We start from the raw sequence: 22,937 nt of genomic DNA on the forward strand, positions 1-22,937 counted from the left end.
TAATCAGCTTGTGACCCAACATATGATTCTTCGTTTAACAAACTATTCCTGAGAACTATGGCAGAGACTTTTCCGTTTATCTACCAGAACTGCTTTATCTTATCCAAGACTTTAGCCCATTGACTTTGGCCTAGTCTATTGAATTGAATTGACTCTTAAATATCTGCACTGCCTAAGAAATAACTGTATTCTTTCTATGTTCTGTTAACCTATGCCTTTTTGCTTCTCCTTCAAAGTATTCTGAATGCCTCAAACTTGGAGTGTACAGTACTGAAGTATATTTGTGTGTGATTATATTGCCTCCTTATGAATGTTTTATAACTGACAGTTAAATTAATAAGTATTTAACAAAGAAACCTTGAGTGTAAGAGTTTATTTGAACACCTGTGATTGTAGACCTCTGTGTAACATCATTACAGCTTACATTCCCTCTTGAGATCAGCCTGGCAGCTCAGCTCTGCTACCAACAACTGTGTAGTACAGTCTAATACCAAAGGTTAGTTTTGCTTACACCTGTAGTCATAGTTGTGTGTAGTGGTCCCAAAGGGTACTGCATACAAACTTTGCCTAACAAGGAGTGCGTGCTGAAACTGTATGAAAGGCGAGGTTTCTGGATTGTAAAGCAAGTCAACCACAGGAAACAAAAGTAACCGATGAAGAAGGCGACCAGAGACGCCTGCAGACCCTTTGCTAGACAGTGAAGTGACCACTGCTATTCTGACCCCGCTTTCTATGCGACAGAGGAGCACCGAAGAGGATGACTCCTTCCCTTTGGCTGGTGGGAACAACCAGTCCCAAGACGAACTTTGAAACGAGCCATCTCATGAGGTCCTAGGAGATTCCAAAGGTGCGTAACCCCAATACCAGGAGACTTGCTGCCAATTTCGAGTGCATCGTCGTAGAAAGGCTGAATCTGTCCAATTCTGTGCTGAACCTGTTGGGACACTCCAGAGATATGATCCAACTGGCCCAGACCCCCTCACCAGAGTGTGGGACTGCAGGAAGTGAAGAAGATTGACCAGGTGATCTGTATCCTTTGTTGGTGCTGCTGAAAAGGTCCCAAAACCGCAGCGTGAAACAGGAAGTTGCTGAAAGTCGTGCAACAGATCCCTCCTCAAGACTGCTGCTGGAAGATACTGTTCATTGACCTGCCTTTTTCGTCCCCAGATCAAGAATCCACATTGCGGAGGAGCAAACACGAACACTTACTTCAAACTCAAGGTACGGTGGGGAAAAAGGTATTGCTTACCTGATTCCAAGAAGTCGCTCCAGAGCATTGGTAGTGCACATAGGTGTCCACACCCCCTCTTAACCAAGCTGCTGCTTGTGTGCCCTTTTCGAGTCTGTTATTAGGTCTGCTTTGTTAGTTGCTAACTTGCTGCTTCAAAAATTTTAAACAATGGAAAAAATCGGCAGGAACTCTTCAGTATTCGCTGTTTGCCAAGACTTTAAGCCCTCTCCGAACTGCATTTAGCTAGGGTTTCGTTTTTCGACTTAAGACTTGCCAGGCGAAGAAACCGTCTCTAGAACCTTGAACTAAGCTCATGTTGCACTAACCACTTATTTTCCTCCTTTTAAGTGACTTTTCTATCTGTGTTTGCAGAGTAAATACACTACTGTATAACCTGTTGAAAACTGCATTAGTGCATGTAAGAACGCACTGGTCTGATTTTTGTCTTTAACAAAAAATAGTCTCTATTGACTAAAGAAAAATAATTCAGGCAGAAGAAAACACAATATCAGAATAATGCTCCTTAAAGTAGTCCAAATTCAAGTTCTGGCTTGGGCCTCTTCTGGGATAAGGACAGAACCTGTGGTTAGTCCTCGAAGGCCCAGCACAGTTTTGGTGCTCCTTCCTCGCCCTGGTCTCTGTTCTGAAACAGAAGGGGAAAAAAAACACATCAGTACTTCCTTGCTATTTGGTTTATATAGGGGCTGTACCCTCTCAAGCCAATCAGAAGTCTGTATACTCTGTAGGTTAGAAAAACCCCTCCAAGCTCCGACCCCTTCTTTCCAGAGTGAAGGATGTCATAATGGAGGAGGTATTGTGGCCGTGTGATTCCTGCTACTGAAGGCGTCCTGACCTGGAATATGAGGCAAGTAATACCCAGCATTTTCAATGTATCCATTGTTGTGTGTGGAGTAATGGTTAGTTCTCTCCCCTTTGTGCGTGCTCCCCGTATGCAGGACCTCCCTGTTTCCGATGGTCCCCATTTGTTTGCGGAGACCCGTGGTTTTGGCTCCGGTGTCCTCCTCTAAATGTGACGTTCCCGGGCTTCTTCGGTAAGTGCCGTCAGCTGCTGCTGGGAGTCTACCGTCTCCTCCGCCCCTCTGCAGTTCCCTTGTCTTCCGCGGCTCTTACTTCGCCTGACACACAGCCCTCTCTCCTCATCGTCGTGTTGCCTGCAGGGTGCTCCTGCTCCATGTTGCCGTCTCCCAACCAGGCGTCTTCTATGGCGACGGGGTGCTCCGGCTTCACATTGCTGTCTCCCAGCCATGATTCTCCTAGGGCGTCTTCGACCTCCCGCCGGGGTTCTCTGTTGAACCCGCCCTCCGTGGGTAATGGCTCCATAGGGAGACCCTCTGTCCGAGGAAGGGGCTCACAGTGCACAATTACTGATACTACTATAACCTTGTCTTTTCCCTTTCTAAATGTAAACGCGAACAAACACAGAAGTGAAAGTGCCCTTTGTAGTGTATTATCTAGTATTCCTAAGTGTTCTACCATTACCGTCTGAAGTATTTAAAGTGATTCTTTTGTAAATATAATAAATATTTATCTTGTGTATATAAATATATATGTGTAACTGCTTCTTTGCTGTACCTAAGATTCAGAGTACTTACCTACAGCTCACATCTTCCTCTTAAGAATAAGTGTTGGGGAGAATTCTCAGAAATGTGTCAATTCACTCCAGCTTAGAGACCCCCCAGCAACTTTGCTGGATTTTGAAAACTTGATTTTTTTTAACCTGGAGAGAGTGTGACCCTTTTTCCCACTCCATCTTGTATTTTAATGTGAATTTAACCTCTGTTTCTTTTGGTTATGGAGTCTGACAAACTCCATCGGCATCATCTTTTACATTGTCACGCAGCACCTTCATTGCAGTGACGCAGGGAAGTCTTTCAGATTTCCCCAAGGTTTAAATACCTTTCTCTGGTATAAACTACTGTTTCCCAGAGCAGTAAAGTGAAATTGACTTTACTTCGCATTGTAACTTTCTAGACCCAGCACACACCATCTTATAATAGAGTGCTGGAGGGGTTACTTAGTATCCCCTGTGTCTAGGCTCCCATGTAACATCTTTTATGTTACCCTTTCCTCACTGAATGGCTGATGGCAGTGGTTTCATTCGAACTTACATGGTATGCATTTACCGCGGGCTGCGTTCGCGGCTCTGGTAAAGCAACCGCGGGAGCCATCTTTTTCAAAATGGCACAGAAGCCATCGTTGACAAAATGGTCCCCGGTCTTCTTTTTTCGGCAGGTCTTTGTGGAAAGGTCCTTCTAGAGATTTTCTCTGCTCGCCAAACCAGGTTTGGTCTCTTCGTTCATTTCGCCTTTGGCGGGATTCAGAAGTGAAGGCCGCCTCTGGCTCCAGAGTGTCTGGGGTAGGCAGGAAATGAGGGAGGTGCCCGAAACTCACTGTGCTTAGTCTCCTAGGAGAACCAAATCCACTCTGTGGTGATTGGCTGGCTGACCATCCGGCAAGGACAGCCACCCTGCTGGGTGAGTGACAGCTAGGCTGGAATAAATGGGAGAGAACTGAATCAAAGGCGAGTCTCTTGGCTTGGAAGGCAGAGTCGACCCCTGGACAATGAAAACGAAGAAGAGCTTGAAGAGGATGCCTACTGCAACTCCTGGACGTTGGTTTGCCCGGTGAAGGCCTGATGCAGTGCCAAAATGCCAAGTTCGCATCGACAGAGAAGCCCCTGCAAGGACGTCTCCTCCCCTTGAGTTGGTGGGACCAATCAACCACAAAGTAAGCCACCTGGACCTCCATCTCGGCGCTGGTTGAATTTCCAGAGAGTTGCTGCTGGAAACTGTATAGCTAGGGAGAGGAACACCAGATTGTGTGCGTTTCTTTTAAGCTGGCCTAAAGCTTTTGGAAGATCCTCAGGACTCCCAGGAAGCAGGACTGACCAAGCCTTAGCCCCCTCAGCAGAGTGCGGGACCCCAGAATCAAGGACAGTCCATTTTGACAGCCAGTAATCACGTTGTTGCTATTTGCAGTAGACGCGAGGAGCTGAAACACGAAACCGCCTCTGCTAGTGAAGTTCGGCGGTTGCAAGTTTTGACCGTCCCAGTGCATTGCATGAGTCCCCCGACGTCCTCCCTCATGTCCCCACGACTGAGGCCCAGGAACAGTGAGATCTGCTGGACTGCGCAGGAACAGAAGTCATCAGCTGCATCTTTTCATTTCTAAGGTACTGTAACAAAGCCTGAGAGTACTTACCTCTTCCTGTAGTAGTGCTTGTAACTTTCACAAGTCTAATTAGCTTGTGGCCCTTCATTTGATTCTTCTTTCTATCAAAGACTCCTAAGAACTTGTGCAAAGACTTTTCCATTTACTTACCAGAAGTGCTTCATCCTATACAAGACTTTTTGCCTATTGACTTTGGCTTAGCCTATTAAATTGTTTGACTCTTCTAAGAAGATCTAAAAGTACTTGCCCTGTTTAAGAATATTTGTGATCTCTTGTGTTCTAATTACCTTTGCCTTTCACCAACTGTTTAAGAGTTTTCTGAATGCCAACAGTAAGATATTAATGTCCCCAGCACCCTTGTTATTGAAGTCACCTGTGGTTGTAGATTGTCTGTGGGCCATCCCAAAAGGGTCTTTACTGATTCAGAAACTCAGTGTACAGTATTGAAGTGTATTTGTGGGTTCCTATTATATTGCTCCCTTCTGAAGAAGGCTTTATAACTGACTGATAAATTATGAATTGTTTATGCAAGAAACTGTGAGTGTAAGAATTTATTTGAATACCTGGAACTGTGAATGTTTGTGTAACTTCACTACAGCTCACATTTCCCCTCTTGAGATAAGCCTGGCTGCTCAAGACGCTACCAAAACTGTGTAGTACAAGCTTATACCAAAGGTTGGGTTGCCTATACCTGTAGTCAGTTGTTTGTAGTGTTCCCAGAGGGTACTGCATCTAAACTTTGCCTAACAATAAGCCTGACTGCTCTGCCACACTACCAAGGCCCTGAGCTAGTACAGATTGATACTAAGAGTTGGGGGAGAGGGGTCTACAAACCGCTTGGATAGCTTACTAAAGTCTTACTGCCAGTAGGACATAAGGAAAACTCCCCTAACAATGCGGAGGAATGAGAGGCTCTGGGCACAGAAGTGAGCAGTCGCCCTGTATAGGTGAAATGATTAATAAAGAAACGAGAATCTGGAATTAACTGAATTATTGTGATTTACAAAGTGAGTTGAACTGAAACCCCAACCAAAGAGACCTCAGCAATAATAAATAAGCTTATCGTAGATCAGACTACGGATCATCTGCACCTAATCTTCCACCTCCCAGTGATACTGTGAAATAACACTTGCAGTACTTAGTATGAGACTAAGCCAAGTCCGGAAGCACCAAGGCAGACATTGTTTAGGTAATTGGGTAATGGCCCAAAATGTCGCCCTCATAATTCCGAAGGCCGAAATTAAGATTTTTTTTTAAGACTCCCCAAACCCCCCCCTTACACCACATATATATGTGAGGGTGAGGTATGTGATATTATAGTAATATGGGGGGTGCTGCGGGGGTGTCTCCCCCGCATATGTTTGTGGTGTAATAGGGGTTCAAATAAATTAAAAAAACGGTCAACATTTTTGGCTGTTGAAATTATGGCGGTTGCGGTCATCACATTGATCCGGTAATTGCCGAAGAACGCTCAGGGGTAGTGGATTGTCCCCCCTGTCATTGTTGGATACACTTGTGAAGGAGACCACTTCTCCCTGTGCTAAGCAGACCACAAGTAAGAGAATCTTACTTAGAACTCGGTGATTTTATTTTGGGACCACTTATAGTTGCAACGTTACATATTGGAACTTTGTGCACAAGAACTGAGGAAGGTTGCAGGAGAGCATTCGAGAGACTATTTTTCCCCTATAGAAGGTTTTGTAGCACTTAGTGTGAGGGTCAGAATTGGTTTTGGACACAAGCCTGAGGGAACTTCATTTTGGACATCCTGATGACTGGGCCATTCGTTCGTTTTGTTGAGGCAGGGAAAAAGGGCTAGCGAGGCATTTTTCCAAACTGCGTTATTATTTTGATAAAGGTTTTGACAAGAATTCCACTACCTGTGTTTGTCTAGGGGTGTCACGGTATTAGTTTTATGACGGTACAATAACCTTCTTACCTTCTCTGACGGTATATCATGGTTATCGCGGTATAGCAGGTGGAGTTAACTAATCTTAACAAATATTTTCTAAAAGGTCATAAATTGTCAGGTTTATCATCACAAACAAAACCAGGCACCCAGGGCCAGAATTGGGCTTTTCAACATACTTTCCACTGAAATGCCACCCCTTGCTTCCACCAAACACAAACACGTGTGGAAAGGGGGGGGGGACCTGCTGCAACTGGCAAAGCAAACTGAATAGGTTTTCTTAAATGGTCCTTTAGGCTTTTAGCTCCCCCAACTGCCTACTGGTGAAGATGAACATGTTGCCATCTTGATAATCTGCATGCCACAGATCAATGGAGTCCGATGGTAGTATACGCTTGTATATATACATTCTCTCTCTCTCTCTCTCTCTCTCTCTCTCTCTCTCTCTCACTCTCTCTCTCACTCTCTCTCTCACTCTCTCTCTCACTCTCTCTCTCACTCTCTCTCTCACTCACTCACTCACTCATATATATATATGTTACCCTTTGGTATGGCAGCAGGGAATACCCACAGAGATGATTACATTTCGCAGTGTGACTTATTATATGTAAATTAAATGAAAGAACCAGGGAAATCCCCCATTGTCATATGTTTAGAAAACATTATAAGTATATAAACCCCAAAGCCACCAACCCAAAGTCCCGGGAGGATAGCTCAGCGGCAACATGCGTGCCTTGGAAGCAAGACGACACGAAGCAACACAGTTTCGATTCCTGGGTCCGTGCTTAGAAACCTCTGGGTGCTTAAGTGCGTTATAAATACGAAACGAAGACAAAAACAATTACGCAACTAAATAAACAAAACCAATTTCTTTAACAGCGCCTCGATGCCCGCAGGCTGTATGAGCGCTTTAAAAAAAATGTACATACAAAAAACCCCTCTTCCTTCTTGGCACTGTATTTATTCTTCCTATTGCTAACATATTGCTTTTGTGTCAAGGCACGTGTGGTTTATGGAATGGCATTAAAAACTGCTCAAACTGAAACTACTTAGCAGACGGCACATCCAACAGTGCAAGACCAAGACTGTGCAGCACTTGCTTACTGCAGCCTTTCCAAATCAGATTGAAAAGCCCACTTAACGGTATGAACGGTATACCGGTATAAACAATGTGACGGTTATTATTGTTCAGTTAAGTGGTTCACGGTATCTTTAACGGTATACCCTAATACCGTTACCTCCCTATGTCTGTCTTGTATGTTTAGCTTCTGACAGAGGTTGGAAATTGAATTAAGGTTTGTCGGAAGTGAGGTAGTGGCTGAGACACAGAAGCTATCCTTTCAGGATTATTGAAGAGGAATTGAGACGGCGACAGTTGTTCTATATAAGGACCAGAGAGATCAATGGAGCGTTTTTAGGTGGGGGAACTATTATGGATTTTAAACAGGAGGTGTGAGGTTGTTGGCAGTAAGAGGGCATTAGTTCAATAGTTTGCTGAGTAGTTGGCGAACTAAAGGGTTGATTAGCTGATATTACAAGGGCTGTTGGGTCCAAAAGATAATTGGCAGGGAATACTGTATAAATGTAGGAGTATTTTGGTTGCGTTGAATTTGAGATTGAGGAGTGCAATATAATCAGGGGATGTTTGGACGATCTATGAGACTCTCTATTTTCTGAGAATAGTTTGTAGCGCTGTATTCCTGTTTTAGAGGGGGGGGGGTTAGGTGGCGTGCCAACTCCAAGGCTGCACTTAAGGGTGAGGCAGGGGTAAAGGTTTGAAGTGGATTGAAAGCATGAAAAGCAGAGTTGAGATGCAATTACTTGCTCAGTGCTGCTAAGTAAATGAGCATGAGGCAAGAGGTGGGGAAGAGAATAGTCTTGTGTATGAATGGGTTGTTCCGGGGGGGGGGGGGAGACAATTGTGCCAAGAGGTGTAATGGGTTGGATAGAGTAGTTGGGCGAGTATTGAGGATGTCCCCCTTGGAGCGGCGAACTGCAAGCCAAAGTTCATGTGTGCCTTTGTTCCCTTTAGGTGGTACAAAGTGAAGAGGAAGACAGCGACAGTGACAGCGATGAGGATGACGTGAAGGTCACGATAGGCAACATTAAGACGGGAGCTGCCTCCTATATGTACGTATCTTTTGCTCTTGTACAAAGGTTGATTATGTGTCCTAACTTTGTCAACAATTGTTAAGAGCATTCCCACATACACTACACAAAGGTAATTTTCAGTACAAATGTCTACCCATACTAATATGCAAATGTTTAAGTTGTAGGCATGCTGATTCTTAAGAGCATAGTTAAAATGGATCCCTGTATCTAAATTGAATGTATTTTTATCCAATTTTAAACCATTTGCTTTTGTTAGTGTTTTACTCAGGCGTTCCAAAGAATAATCTGAATATTTACCACCCTCTGTCATTTAACAGGTTTCTAACTCTCCTCTGTATGTTCTAGGTTTTGTCGAATACTTTTTTTTAATGCAGTTGCTGAAGTACAACACTCCCTTGGTATTTATTGCTTAATTCTTTAGCAGATTATTCCTTCTTTTATACTTTTTGTTACTCAAGCTTTTTGTTTCTGGTTCACATTTTTACCCAAACACTTTGCTTTTGTACCCAACACATTCTCACTGTCCAGCCGTCTATTTCTTGTATGTGTTGTAAGTCTATGTTCGATTGTTAAATGCTGGCTGCTTAATTTGACAGTTGCTGTAATACATTTGCACCTGTTCAACTTTTAACCAGTCTATGTATTTTTTGGGCTACTTTTTTTATTTGCCCTTTCCAGATTTGTTTTTGTTTTAATTTACAACAAAGCCATGGAATCTTTCTAGATTGTTAAATATAAATGAATATTTAATTCATCCCGACTGAATATTAGAATCCACTTCGGTTTTCCGAATGACCAAAATATATGCATGGAATCGCAGTTTTAGTATTCAGTGGGTCAATAAGCCTAGCCGTAGTAAAAGCTTTAACTAATACAGGGAATAATTCAGTTACTCCATTGATGACCCTTTAGGAGTCTGAAGCTGCACAATAGATTTTTTTCCTCTTCTTTTTGCCATTTAGCTAGTTTCTTATCTGTACAATGCGTTCCACATTCAGGATCATAGTCCACATTCAGGATCATAGTCTTTTAAGTGCTGAAAAAGCAAACTTCCTGCGCTCCAGATAGACAATGTTCACGACATCTGATTTTTCTAACATGAATAACTGCAATAGATTTGCTTTTAACAAACAATTGACTTGCCAACATGGCACATTATTGTGAAAAGCTAGTCCAGTCCTGGTTTTAAAAATTATTAGATTGTTGTAAGACTGTCACCGCGCTTGAAACTAGTATTCATCAACCATAAAGCTATATTAGGCAACAATTCATCGAATTAAACCATTCAAAACAATAAAGTCCACACATTGAAATCAATATGATGTTTTTTTCCTTTTCTTTATATAGTTGTCTAGTACTGCAACAATAGTATAGCCGACACGTGTTTCGACCAATACGGTCGTCCTCAAGGCTATTAATATCCATTAGAATGAGGTTAAACAAATAATGAATCCTATCATTCGTAACAAATCCATATGGTGGTTGCCATTAAAAGCAAATCCCAATTGACAACATTAAAAAAGTAGGCAGATTGTCAAAACCATATAAAAAACCTACCACACAGGTTGTTGCGGGTTGGCAAAGCAAGCATCCATTGCAATCACGGTGCAAAAAACGAAAGAGCTTTCCAAATTAGCTATTAGAATAGACGTGCATTTCACACATTTAATATGACGTATTATCTAATATCATGTATCCATTCTAATAGATTTATAAATACCATGGTCCAAAATCAATTATTTGGGAACATGCGTTGAAAGCAACCATCTACCGTTTGTACATTGTCCAAAATCTCAAATCTCCCATGCCCACATGGTGATGACTTAGTGCAAAATTGAATCTAAATTAAATGTGGCACCCAACAAGTGCTCCCCTGTATCAAAGCCAGTGTATTTGATGATTCTCTTACCCTTATCCTTTATTTAAACTTGAAAATCTGTATTTAAAAATATAATATTATCAGTAAGTGTGTATTGTATTACATTCTCTGGGCATGATAGCATGCAATTAGTATAATGTTATGCCCTCCTCATGTTCTGCTTTGTGTTCCAATCCTGAAAAAACGTTGCTTCTAATGCAGTCACAAGTATATTTTGGGTTCTATCCTAGTGCCCTAGATGGATCAAGAGAGTGTAAATAGTTTATTTATTTATCTGTTGCTCAGCTATAAGTAAAATTATATGGGTGCCATAATATAAGGTTAATCTCACCTGTTTATATGAGGGTCAATCCCTAGACCGGCATCCTAGCCCCATCAGTCGGAAAGTTTGTTCTGTTTTGTCTAGGCTTAAAGAGCCTGCCGTGGCAAAACAAGATGGCGGCTACGCGTAACGTGATGACGTCACGCGTTGTGTTGCGCGTGACGTCATGGTGTAAACAAAATACGTCATTAGTGACATATTTATGTACTCATCTAGATCGAGTACAATGTTTCCTTCATTTACTGTTGTGCCAATGAATATATTGGCAATATGAATGCCTTAATGCAAATACGATGCATGTATTGTTTATTTATCAAACTCGTGTGTAAAAACACACTTAGTGCTCGTAGTATAATGATGAAAGCCAACGACATGCTCCCACAATATTGTTGCAAAACTTCAAAATGTATATCGGAGTAATACAATCATAAAAATACATACATCTCATGGTCTGAGTTAAGTCCGTGATCTGTGAGGCGTAGAAGACAAATTGTTTTGGCTTCCATTTTCCGTAATATCAAATTTAAATCTCCACCTCTTTCCTTTCTTGGCTTTCATAAGCCCCACAAACCTTAAGTCATCTATATTGTCCATTTGATGTAGATTTTGCCAATGTATGGCCAATGATCTCTTAGGCTCAGTGTTCTTCAAACTTGACCAATGTTCGCTGATGTTTATACGTACCTGCCTGATAGTACTGCCAACATAATACTTTCCACAAACGCATTTGATTAGATATACAACATAACATGTTTTACAATTAATGTGATCCCTGATGTTGATTACATTGCCAAACTGATCTCTGAAGATTTTGCACTTATCCCAAGCGTATTTGCATTTGTTGCAATGCCCACATTTATAAAAGCCCCCTTCACTTTTTAGCCAGCTTTGTGTCTGGATATCTAAACTAGTGTCCAAAAAAGACGGACATAGTTTTTTTCTGATGGTTGGTGCTTGTGTAAACGTGAATTTTGGCTTGTCCGTGAGAAAAGGAATCAAATCTTTATCCAGTTTGAGAATATCCCAATGTTTAGCTACCATTCGATACAGAATGTTGCTATTTTTGGTATACTGTGTTATGATAGCAATTGGTTGTGTTTGAGATCTAGCTCTAATGCTCTTATTGACCAATTCCTTTTGTTTGGTATGTTTGTATTTATTGGCTGCATGGTTAATGCATTGTGGGCTGTATCCTCTCTCAAGAAACCTATGTGTGAGTAACTTGCATTCCGAGTTATAGTCTTGATCTCTGCTGCAATTCCTGCGCGCTCTATAGAATTCCCCACCAGGTATATTCTCAATAGTTTTGCGTTGGTGACACCTGTCTGCATGCAGGACTGAATTCACCTCAGTGGGTTTGCGATACGTCGTAGTATGTATTAAATTCTCTGAAATGAATATGTGAAGGTCTAAGAAGACTATCTGCGATGGACTCACATTCCCCGTGAATTGAATGCCAAATTTGTTCTTGTTGGCATAAGTAACAAATTCCTCAAAGGAGTTGGATGTCCCGTCCCATATCACAAGTATATCATCTATGAATCTCTTGCAGCCTATGATATTGTTGCAAAAGACTTCATGTTTGTATATATGCTCCTCTTCATATTGTGACATGAATAAGTTTGCCAAAGAGGGCGCAAATTTAGCGCCCATAGCTGCTCCTCTTTCTTGCAAAAATAACTGGTCATTAAATAAGCAAATGTTATTCTTCAGTGTAAAAATTAAAAATTCTTTCAACATTTCAACATGCTTCCAATGTGAAGCCGAACAATTTCTAAAGGTAAATTCCAATGGCTTGACTTCTAAGTCATGTCCAATGCTAGTATATAGCGCTGTTACATCCAAAGTAGATAATAAGTAGCTTGTGTGCCATTCAATAGATTCTAGAAATTTAAGTACATGCGTACTGTCCCTGGTATATGATCTTATTTGCACCACGAATGGTTTGAGAGCCTCATTTAAATATTGTGAGAGGCCCTCTGTGGCCCACCCTATGCCACTTATGATTGGCCTTACTTCCAGCAGTTCTTGGTACGCTTTATGTATTTTCGGTAGAAAGTAAATAGTTGGTATTATAGGCTTGGTAACAATTAGAAACTTTTTTCCTTCATCCGTAAGCAGTCCCTTAGTGTGCCATTTAGAGATTAGATTAACCAACTCAGTGACTATATTTTTAGTGGGATTGCACTTAAGTGTCCTGTAACATTGTGGTGTGTTCAAATGATTCATACCCATTTTTATGTAATCAACTGTGTTGAGCACCACAACGTTGCCCCCTTTGTCTGCTTCTTTTATGGTAGTCCTGTTGTTTTTAGAGAGGGAATTCAGCGCTTTGCATTCATCTTTGGTGAAATTGTATTTTGATTTATCAAATTTTTTAAAATTATGATTCAAAGATTTGTCCATAATGCAATGTATGTCCTTAATCATAGATTTATGAAAAATATCTATAACATTGTTCAAAGTGATTTGTGGTGTAAATTTGGATGGGTTTTTTAATTCCCGAATTTCCATGTTACTAGGATGTACTCCCAGGTCCAAACAAGTTGAATCGAAGTCTGAATTCCCTTCTGTACAAAGTGAAGTCAAAATTTCTATACTGTTAAGATCCGTCATAGTTAAGGTGCTCAAAGGTTCTTGTATTGCAGATGGTATAAACGTGCAAACTTGTGTTGCAAAGAATTTTATTAATCTGAGTTTGCGCACAAATTTGAACAGATCAATTTGGCAATTGACATAGTATTTGTTGCTGGTGCAAAAGAAAGTCACTTGTTGAGTATGGCAATCTCATCTCTGGTCAAATTATGGTCTGATAAATTAATAACTAAATTTGGTGTTGTTGCTGTGCTAATCTCTTCTTGGCGGTTGATCTCGTCAAGATTCCTGGTCGACCTGTGTCTTCATCTGAACTGCCACTTCCGCTTACATTACCCTCCCCCCGACCCCTGCCGGCCCCTTGTGTGGTACTGGGTGTTGGCGTAGATGTTCCTGGAGAAGTCTGAAATCTGACTTGTTTCTCTAGAAATCTTTTCTGATCTCCTTTTCTGTGTCCATATTTCTTCTAAAAAAAAGTAAAACCGCGTTGGTTAGCTGGTGCAGATTTGTCTGCTGTGTCAGTTCCCAATTCTTGATTTGGGTTATCTCGAATCTCCTCCTCTAAATCAGGGTCATAGCTAACAGGAGTAGTATGGGTTGAACTGGGTTTGGATTTGGGGCGACTATTGTCGTATTTGGTCTGAAAAGTGTAGATCCTGTCAAGTCTATAGTCTTTATCATCCCTAAAAAAACTTTCTAAATTTTCTCATTTTGATCTTATCTTGGTATTCCCGAAGGATCTCATTCATTTTCTCATAATTGTTTTTGTTTGGTTGTTTCTGCATTAGTCATGTTCTTAATTTCCTCCTTCAATTGGTTAATCTGTTCCAATACTCTGGTGTGTTCTCTGTTGGCATGCATAATCAGTAATTCCAACATGTTTCTAGAACTGGAACTTAAATTGTGTTCCCATTTCTCTGCTAAATCCACATCCTCATCTGTATCAAAATTTGGAAATATGAGGATCCTTAGACCACGGGGAACAATATTGTTCTCTAAATAATTAGTTAATGACGCTTGTTCCCAGTATTTGTTGATTTCTTTTTTAGAAAGTCTTTCCAATCTTAAACATTTGTGCTTCAATGTTTCTACTGAGTCGTAATTGCTCTTAAATGGATTTGCTGTGCTGCCCCTTGGTGCAAAAAGTGCGGCCCTATCCTCATCCCAGTTTAACATATAATCTGTCATGTTTGCCGATGGTTGTCAGCAGGCACAGTATTGTATCAAACAAACAAACGTGTTAAATTCCAGTGGATTGATACTAGATCCTGTGCACTATTCACCCGGCCTGTTTCGTTATTGTAATTGTCAGTTATATATCATCTAGCTGCGGGAGTCTCACAATCTGAGAATCCTCCACAAAAGAACACAAGTTGTTGCGGGTTGGCAAAAGCAAGCATCCATTGCAATCTCCCATGCCCACATGGGCATAACATTATACTAATTGCATGCTATCATGCACAGAGAATGTAATACAATACACACTTACTGATAATATTATATTTTTAAATACAGATTTTCAAGTTCAAATAAAGGATAAGGGTAAGAGAATCATCAAATACACTGGCTGTGATACAGGGGAGGACTTGTTGGGTGCCACATTTAATTAAGATTCAATTTTGCACTAAGTCATCACCATGTGGGCATGGGAGACTTGAGATTTTGGACAATGTACAAACGGTAGATGGTTGCTTTCAACGCATGTTGCCAAATAATTGATTTTGGACCATGGTATTCATAAATCTATTAGAATGGATACATGATATTAGATAATACTTCATATGAAATGGGTGAAATGCATGTCTATTCTAGACATAGCTAATTGGGAATGCTCTTTTGTTTTTTGCACCGTGATTGCAATGGATGCTTGCTTTTGCCAACCCGCAACAACCTATGTGGTATGTTTTTTTATATGGTTTTGACAATCTGCCTAATTTTTTTTATGTTGTCAATTGTGATTTGCTTTTAATGGCAACCACAATATGGATTTGTTACGAATGATATTCATTATTTGTTTGGTTATGCTTTAACATCATTCTAATGGATATTAATAGCCTTGAGGACGATCGTATTGGTCGAAACGCGTGTCGGCTATAATATTGTTGCAGTACCGGACAACTATATAAAGAAAAGGAAAAAAACATCATATTGATTTCATTGTGTGGACTTAATTGTTTTGAATGGATTAATTTGATGAATTGTTGCATAATATAGCTTTATGGTTGATGAATACTAGTTTCAAGCGCGGTGACAGTCTTGCAACAATCTAATAATTTTTGTCACTATAAGAAGAATCTTTTGTGGCGGATTCTCAGATTGTGAGACTCCCGCAGCTAGATGATATACAACTGACAATTACAATAACGAAACGGGCCGGGTGAATAGCGCACAGGATCTAGTATCAATCCACTGCAATTTAACAGGTCAGTCCTGGTTTTAACTTTGTATTTTGGGATTCGAAGGCCTGGGTTTATAATGGTAAAATCCAGGACTATGGGGGGAGACCAAGTCCAGCGCTGGAGTGGTGTGAGGAATGTGACCATCTGTACGGTGCATGTGCGCTCAACTGAGCTTTTTTGAAATTTTATATGAAATTGAATGATGGTATTTTAACCTCTGTAAAATGTGTGGGGCTAATCCGGACTCCTTTTCCTATGCTCACCGTAAGACGCTGTGTACTCTGGGTGGACACAGCCTACAGGCTCAGACCCCCCTGTCATAATCGGTTGGGATCTGACAGGCCAGCCTAATTAGCTATCAAAGTCTCCATGGATCCGCCCTGTCCTTTTTGTTTACCCTCTGCGGATGGTGGCAGCAATTCATGTAATTAACATACTAATGGAGTCTACTTCAAAAAGGCCCACACGGGGTCTGGCTGCAGAGTTTAACAAAGGAGACCGGAAACCCCAACAACCTTTGATATGCACTGTCAACCTGAAGCCAGCTCCCGCCTCTCAGTATCAAGGGCAGTGACCTGTCATGTCTGAGACTGTGTTTACAGTAGGAAACTCCCGCAGGGGAGACCCCATTCAGAAGTTGAGTATGTGGATTGATGGAAACAGAAAGTCTGTTCTCGCTGCAGCTTCAAGGGAGACCTGCCGCTTTAATTGCGAACCACAGAGAGACCCTTTGATCCACAACAGACAGGAAGATGGGTGGGTCTTGGTATTGCCTGTTTTCACCTTTTTACCTTTTCTCTTGCAAAGCACTCTGGTTATGACCTCATGAATGGCGGAGATTGTTGGTGGGAACCCAGCATTGGTTCATTAAGGTAGGCTTAGCCTACCATTCACTGTGGCCCATTTGGCTTTAAAAGAGGCTGAGCATATAGAGCTCCTCTTAGATCTAGAGGGGGCATGGGACGATGTATGGGAAATACCTCCCTTGGAGCCACCATTGATGGGTAGGGCCCATTCGATGGCTCTGTTGTGCCATTACACTTCTTGGCATGGGATTTAGGGCTTGTAATTGACGCTTTAGAAAGGACCAGCCGGCAAAACCAACTTTTGATGGGAATAGAAGCACCTCACATATGGACTACATTTGTTTGTGAATGTAATTATGGGCCAGTGCAAAAGATTTTGAAGTCTTGAACAAACAGGGTAGATCACAATCCATTATTTTCTAAGCCATCCAATCTGGGTGGGTATGAGAGGGATCTCTGTAGTAATCCCAGTTACTCCGTCCTCATCCAGGGCCAATCTAAACAGCGGATAAAATGGTCTGATCTTGTGCAATTAAGACCACACATCTACGATACTATCTTGACTGACCCGTCTCTGCGGGAATTGGATGATGTAGACTTCTTTTCTATCTACGATAAACTAGTCCTGTCCATACAACCCTTTTGTCACTAAAACCAGTAAAAGTGTAAAGAAACAAGCAGTAAAATATTACACCTGGTTTGATGAGGATTATAGGACAGCTAATTCCGACAGCTTGACTTGTTTAGGGTCCAGATAAGACTGAGTTGAGATTACTTAGGGAATCCTACAAATCCCTGATGAAAGCAAAAAAAGATGGCTATGCACGGCAAGAATGGGATAAAATACAGGAAGGCACTCAAACCCGGGGATTCTGCATGTTTTGGAAGGCTAGTGAGCAGGAACAAAGAAGGGCGTGACAGGGATGTGGTGACCGACATAAGCCCAAATACTTGAAAGAAACACTTCCTGGACCTTTATGGAATGGGAGAGATGCCAGTTGTCCAGAGCATTGACCTACAGAACTGGGACAGAGGGAATATTACCATCCTAATTCATCTTGATCTATTGGAGGTTCGTAATGCAATATCTTCTCGGAAGTGAGGAAAAGCACCTGGCCCAGACTTAATTCCTATTGATTTAAGGACGAACCAACAGTATGTGCACCAACAGTATGGTTTCTCTTTAACACAATTCTTAAGCACAATAAGGTCCGCCTTCCTGGCAAAATGCAACAATAATTCCGATCTATAAGAAGAAAGGGAGGAAGGAACCCGGGGAATTTTAGGTCTATTTCCCTAATTGATGGATTGGGGAAAATATTTGCTAGAATAATTTGAGCACCTACAGGAGTGGGTGACACAAGGAAACGTGATCGACCACCTACAAGCAAGTTGGCTTTTTATCAAAAATAAGCACAATGGACCAGGACTTTCATCTTCATGATCACGCAGAAATACACGGCCCTGAAAAAAATGAGATATTTTCTACTTTCATCGACCGTAGGACCGCGTTTGACTGCGTGTCACATGAGATGTTGTGGTCTATACTGCTAAAAAGAGGAGTAGCTGTGGACAATAATCCAACTTTACTCCAGCAGTACTGCCTTGTCTGTTGGAGGGGTTTGGGGGGGAGAACTCTTTCAGGGTAACTAGGCGAGTGAGACGGGGATGTGTCCTCACCCCCCTCCCCCCCCTTTCCCCCTCCTGTTTTTGATATGCATTGATGAAGTGGTTTGCTATGTTAGAATTAAATCCCTGGATTGTCGGAAGCGTGTCCGGTACTCCTTTTGCAGACGATGCAGTCCTCTTATCCACATCTGTAATGGGCTTGCGATCACCTTTAAGGCTTTAACGTAGAACTGCTTGGATCTCCATTTTAAGATCAATATAGGGAAAAGTGAACAGTTTTTTTGCCCAGAAATTCAGTAAATTCGTGACATTTAAGTTGGCTATTAATGGCTCTCCCTTGAACAAGTGAGACAGTAGGACTATCTAGGCGTGCAATTTAATGCCCAAGGAAACTGGCTATTGCAGATGCCAAAAATAAGGAAGGAGGCAATAAGGAGATTTTTTTTCTTACATGGCGTAGGTCCGATTTCACCCGCTATTACAATGTATACAGCCCAGGCTAAGCCCGCAGCCATATATGGGGCTGAATTTTGGCGTTAATCGGCTAACCATGAATTGGGTCTGGCAGAAAGATCTTTCATGAAAAAGTTACTTAGGTTGCCAACATCATGCCAGAGTATTCCCATTTATTTAGAATTGGGCCTTCGGCCCATTCAGAACGAGGTCCTAATTAGACCAGTATATTACTGGCTGAGGTTGGGGTTGGTCCCGGGGTTAAAACCATAGTGAAGTCCTCATCCATTTATTGGATGCCGAGTGTGGTAGATCCCTGCCTTGGTTCCAACATGTCAAATCTTTAATGCAAATGGGACTGGGAGATCCGTGGCTGAATCCCTGGAAATGATCCCAGGTGACTTAGCAAATGTTAAAAATACCTCACAGAGATTTACTGAGGCTGAACTAGCCAATGATTGAATTGCGTTTGAATTAGCCAATGGTTGTATTAGGTTATCTTCAGGAATCACATACTTACCTAACAAGTCTGTCACAGGGTTTGAAAAATGTCTAGACCAGGTCAACCCCCCACTCGCGCGCAGCCTGTTTTTGAGGTTTAGTTTCTCCCAGTTGAATTTAGCATGTCATACCAAAAAATGGGAACCAGATGTAAATGAGCTACACTGTCTGGGGATCCGTCAGGGTTACCGTGTGGCACGATGCAAGTTCTTAAAAGCCATATGTAATGCATAAGCCGAATAAGTAATGCGCTTCTGCTCTTTAGGAGCAGTGATGATATAATAGTTGTGTTTTACTGTAGCAAATTATCTTCACCAAGCTTGGCGAATAAGGGCAAAAATCATTAAAGCTGGAAGCCCAGACATATATGTACGCACTTTTATCATCTGCTTGCATTTTGAGACTGCTACATATACCTACTCCATTTAATACCATTATGTCAATATTGAAGCTTTTATTATGTTTTTCCTAACTTGAGCACTATGAATTTTGAAGCATGTCTTAGGTTTTAATAACAATTTTGTACCTTATTTTTTTATTGTATCTTAATGCATTTTGAGCTCTGAAACTATTGTGCATATTTTTGTCTATTGCATATTTGTTTATGGCATTGGACTGTATTGTCGAATAAAAGTCAAATGAAATGAAGACCATCTGAAGACTTTGCAAGGAGTAACAAGGACAACTCATTTGGACCTTGACTGAAGGTACAGTCTGCCTTACAGCTTCCGCCAGTGAAGGCAGGCCAAGATTTCGAAAGAGGGAAGCAAGATCCCTCCCCTAAACCTCTCACAGGGAACAGAGGGAGATACTGAATGCAGAGGACCCTCCAGCAGCTCCAGAACCGGTACACAGCCAGCACACTGTATGCCCTTCACTGCTCGGCTCTGCAAGCAAGCTTCCTAGGTGGGAAGTGCCTGAGAGTCTCTGAACCAAATCAAGGGCATGGCTGTTGCCCGCAACACTCTCCTTACCTTTGGGACATCCGTCTTAAAGGACAACACACGCTCAGTGAAGATGCTAGGAGTGCATTGATAAGCATCAACCAGTATTTGCCTTGAAGGACATTTTTGATCCAGTCAAGCTGCAACCGACTGCACTGTTGACTGTTGTCACGCCACTGTCGCTAACGTTGTCTGAGACGCCTCAACCAGTGCTTCAGGCCCAACAACCAGCACTGAGACAACAATTCCTGACCTGGAGCCGGCATGTAGGCCAGCCTGCAGCCATCCGTCCAGCTTTGCTTGCCGTGCCGAATTGCTTGCCGCCTGATACCTGCAGCTGTCTCCTGTCTTGAACTCTGTCCGACCCTGTTGAGCACCAAGAATGTCTATAAGCACCCATGTCTCCCCTTGTGTTGAAAGCAAGTATCGTTGAACTATTACGATTATTTACTTTACCAACTACCCTCCTGTCGGTATCCAGAATGCATCCCTCTACCTTCTTCCTTTACAGGGTGGGCTGTATTTTGTAGTGTGCTAGAACTGTCTGTTGAATAATAAAAAATTAGATCGTTTTATAGAACCTTGACTGGACAGTCCCTTTTTATCATTGGGTAATAATTGTATTTGCGCTGTGTTGCAACTAACCAATGATCCACTACCTTGCAGAGATAAGCCTGCCATTCCGTCCACATTAACACAATTGGACAAGGAGGTTTAAAATGTGCTTGTGTTTCCAATCTGTTTGGATCTCTTCTGGTGTACTAGAGGTGTGGGGCTGATAGATGGTTTAGAAACCGATATTCATCCCTGGACCACTGGTGCCCCGGAAGTTGACTAGTCACAAGCCAAAGAGCTTGATGGGAGCTCTGTAAACTGACTGGGTAAATGGGCCTGCCACCGACCCACATCCACCAACATTTCCCTCTGAGGGTCGGGCCCTTGAGGTCTTGATGCCTCCCCGACCCTGTGCTTTCTGGATTCCTGAGCCGGATGCCGTAGACTGAGCAACTAAGCTTGGCTGGCGAGGCGTTTCAAAATTGCACCAGACATCGTGCTTATCACGCTCTGAGCCTGTTGCGCTGATGATCCTGGGCACGTGGAGCCACCATTTAGTGGGTGGGAGTTTCTTTCTCTCCATCCATTAGGCACCCCATCGACGGTGAGCGGAGCCTGGGCTTATACAGCACCGGCTGCTGAGCGCAGTGACCACATAGCCAACTGCGCCCTCCTGGTCTTTCCTCTGTTTTCCCAGATGCTCCTGTTTGCTCATGAACATACCTGCATGGCGGGTCGTGGCTCGTCCATGCTTGGGCTGGAAGCACAGGCAGTGAACCTGTGAAGGGGAAGTTCCTGGTGGGGCAGCTGATGACACCCTTGCTCGCCCAGGAGCTCTTCCTTTTAGATTTCTTGGGGATACCTTCCTCAACATAACTCATACCCGCTGCTGGGTATTGAAAGGCGGATCGGGCTTCGCCCTCTTCATTTCTAAACCTGATGCTATGCTGGAGCGCCGTACATCCCACACGCAGCCCTTACCTGTACACTCCTTGCCTTTATTAGGACAGTTTTTCTGAAGTCCAACTAAGGGCTTAGTAAAACCATTCAACTGAGACAGTACAAGACTCCACTCTTAGTATAAGGCTGTACCACCGGAGTTCAGGGTAGCGTAGACAGACTTATCTTAGGTGGGAGAGAGGGCTGTAGAATCAGGACATAGAAATCCTAATACAATGGTCCAAATAAATGCAAACAATATGCAATGTAAAGATACATTGTTTATTTAAATGCAAGTAGGCCCAGAAAAAGCTTTGGAGGGTGTGGGGGGCTAATGCCCAGATGAATCTTGGGGGAGGTGTGCGAGGGGGGGGGGAATATATACTATCACATTATATAAAACCACAATTATATAAAAAACATTATGCTTGAAGGCGCACAGACCAAAGCGCATAACCTTATTTGGAACACCTAACAGTAGTTCTTGGGAAGTCAAAACCATTAGTTACTTTTGGATTACTTACAGTAATACAAGGGTAGTAGACCCTAACCGTTGTACCGTGACACTCTGCAAGAAATCACATAGTAAGTCAACTGGACAATATACCTTTAAGAATAGTGGAACACTTATTCCAGGGGCAGTTTAAACCTATATCTCTGATTCAGGATATGTTATTCTAGGGGAGTTGGACCTTGGGGTGTAATATACAATTACTTACTTTTCAGCTCAGTGGAACAGAGTCTAAAATCAGTAAGAACTGATGACACTATTTCTGAATGGCTCAAGGCAGACCACACAGCTATTCTAGGTAGGTAAAACCTAATGTAATATACTATTAGTTTCTTTTCAGATCCATGCAACACAGATTGAGGTACGCAATAACTCTAACTTGTTTTTGCATGGCACACAGCTAACACAAGGTAAGTAAAACCTATATACTTTTTAAAGGAGAAATCAGCAATTTAATAGCTAAGTATAACCAAAAGCAGACTTATTCTGGAAAGGCTAGCAGTAAGACTGAGGAAGCAAGACCCAATTGGGGACACTCATACATTTATCCTAACAGGAATAGTGAAGTGAATCCAACAATTACTTTTGGGGAAGAGGCACAACCATTCACAGGTGAGTAAATCAACCTTTATAAATACTTTTTAGAATAGTGCAAAACTCATTCAAGGTAAGTAAGAACTTTTGTAACTGTTCGCTCTGAGTTATTAACACCCAACTTCTTTACAAGTAAGTAACTTTTGAACACTTGTTATTGTTTTCAAGGCAGAACCCTTTTCTTATCCAGTCCTTCCCTTATTCTATAGCATGAGGTCACTCAGAAGCAGTCGAAGGACCCTAGTGGTCTAGGTGCCAGCTGTAGGCAGGGTAAGATGGGGTTCAGTTGGAGGCAAAGTCAGAATCCCAGAGGAAGACTGTTCAAACAAGTAAGTATTTCACTTTAAAGTTAGTTAATGGTCCAGG

At 42.1% G+C, this 22,937-nt stretch overlaps 1 protein-coding gene across 1 annotated transcript in view; it reads left to right on the forward strand.

The window, feature by feature from the left end:
• LOC138480807 (pre-mRNA 3'-end-processing factor FIP1-like) overlaps nt 1–22,937 on the forward strand; it is an 889,709-nt gene that overhangs the window by 208,291 nt on the left and 658,481 nt on the right. Inside the window, exon 4 of the mRNA XM_069612552.1 lies at nt 8,365–8,462. Within this exon, the coding sequence (XP_069468653.1) occupies nt 8,365–8,462 (98 nt within the window). The remainder of the gene's footprint in view (nt 1–8,364; nt 8,463–22,937) is intronic.

This window comes from Ambystoma mexicanum, chromosome 5p, assembly GCF_040938575.1.
Source record: "Ambystoma mexicanum isolate Mex_15411 chromosome 5p, UKY_AmexF1_1, whole genome shotgun sequence".
Lineage (NCBI taxonomy): Eukaryota > Metazoa > Chordata > Amphibia > Caudata > Ambystomatidae > Ambystoma > Ambystoma mexicanum.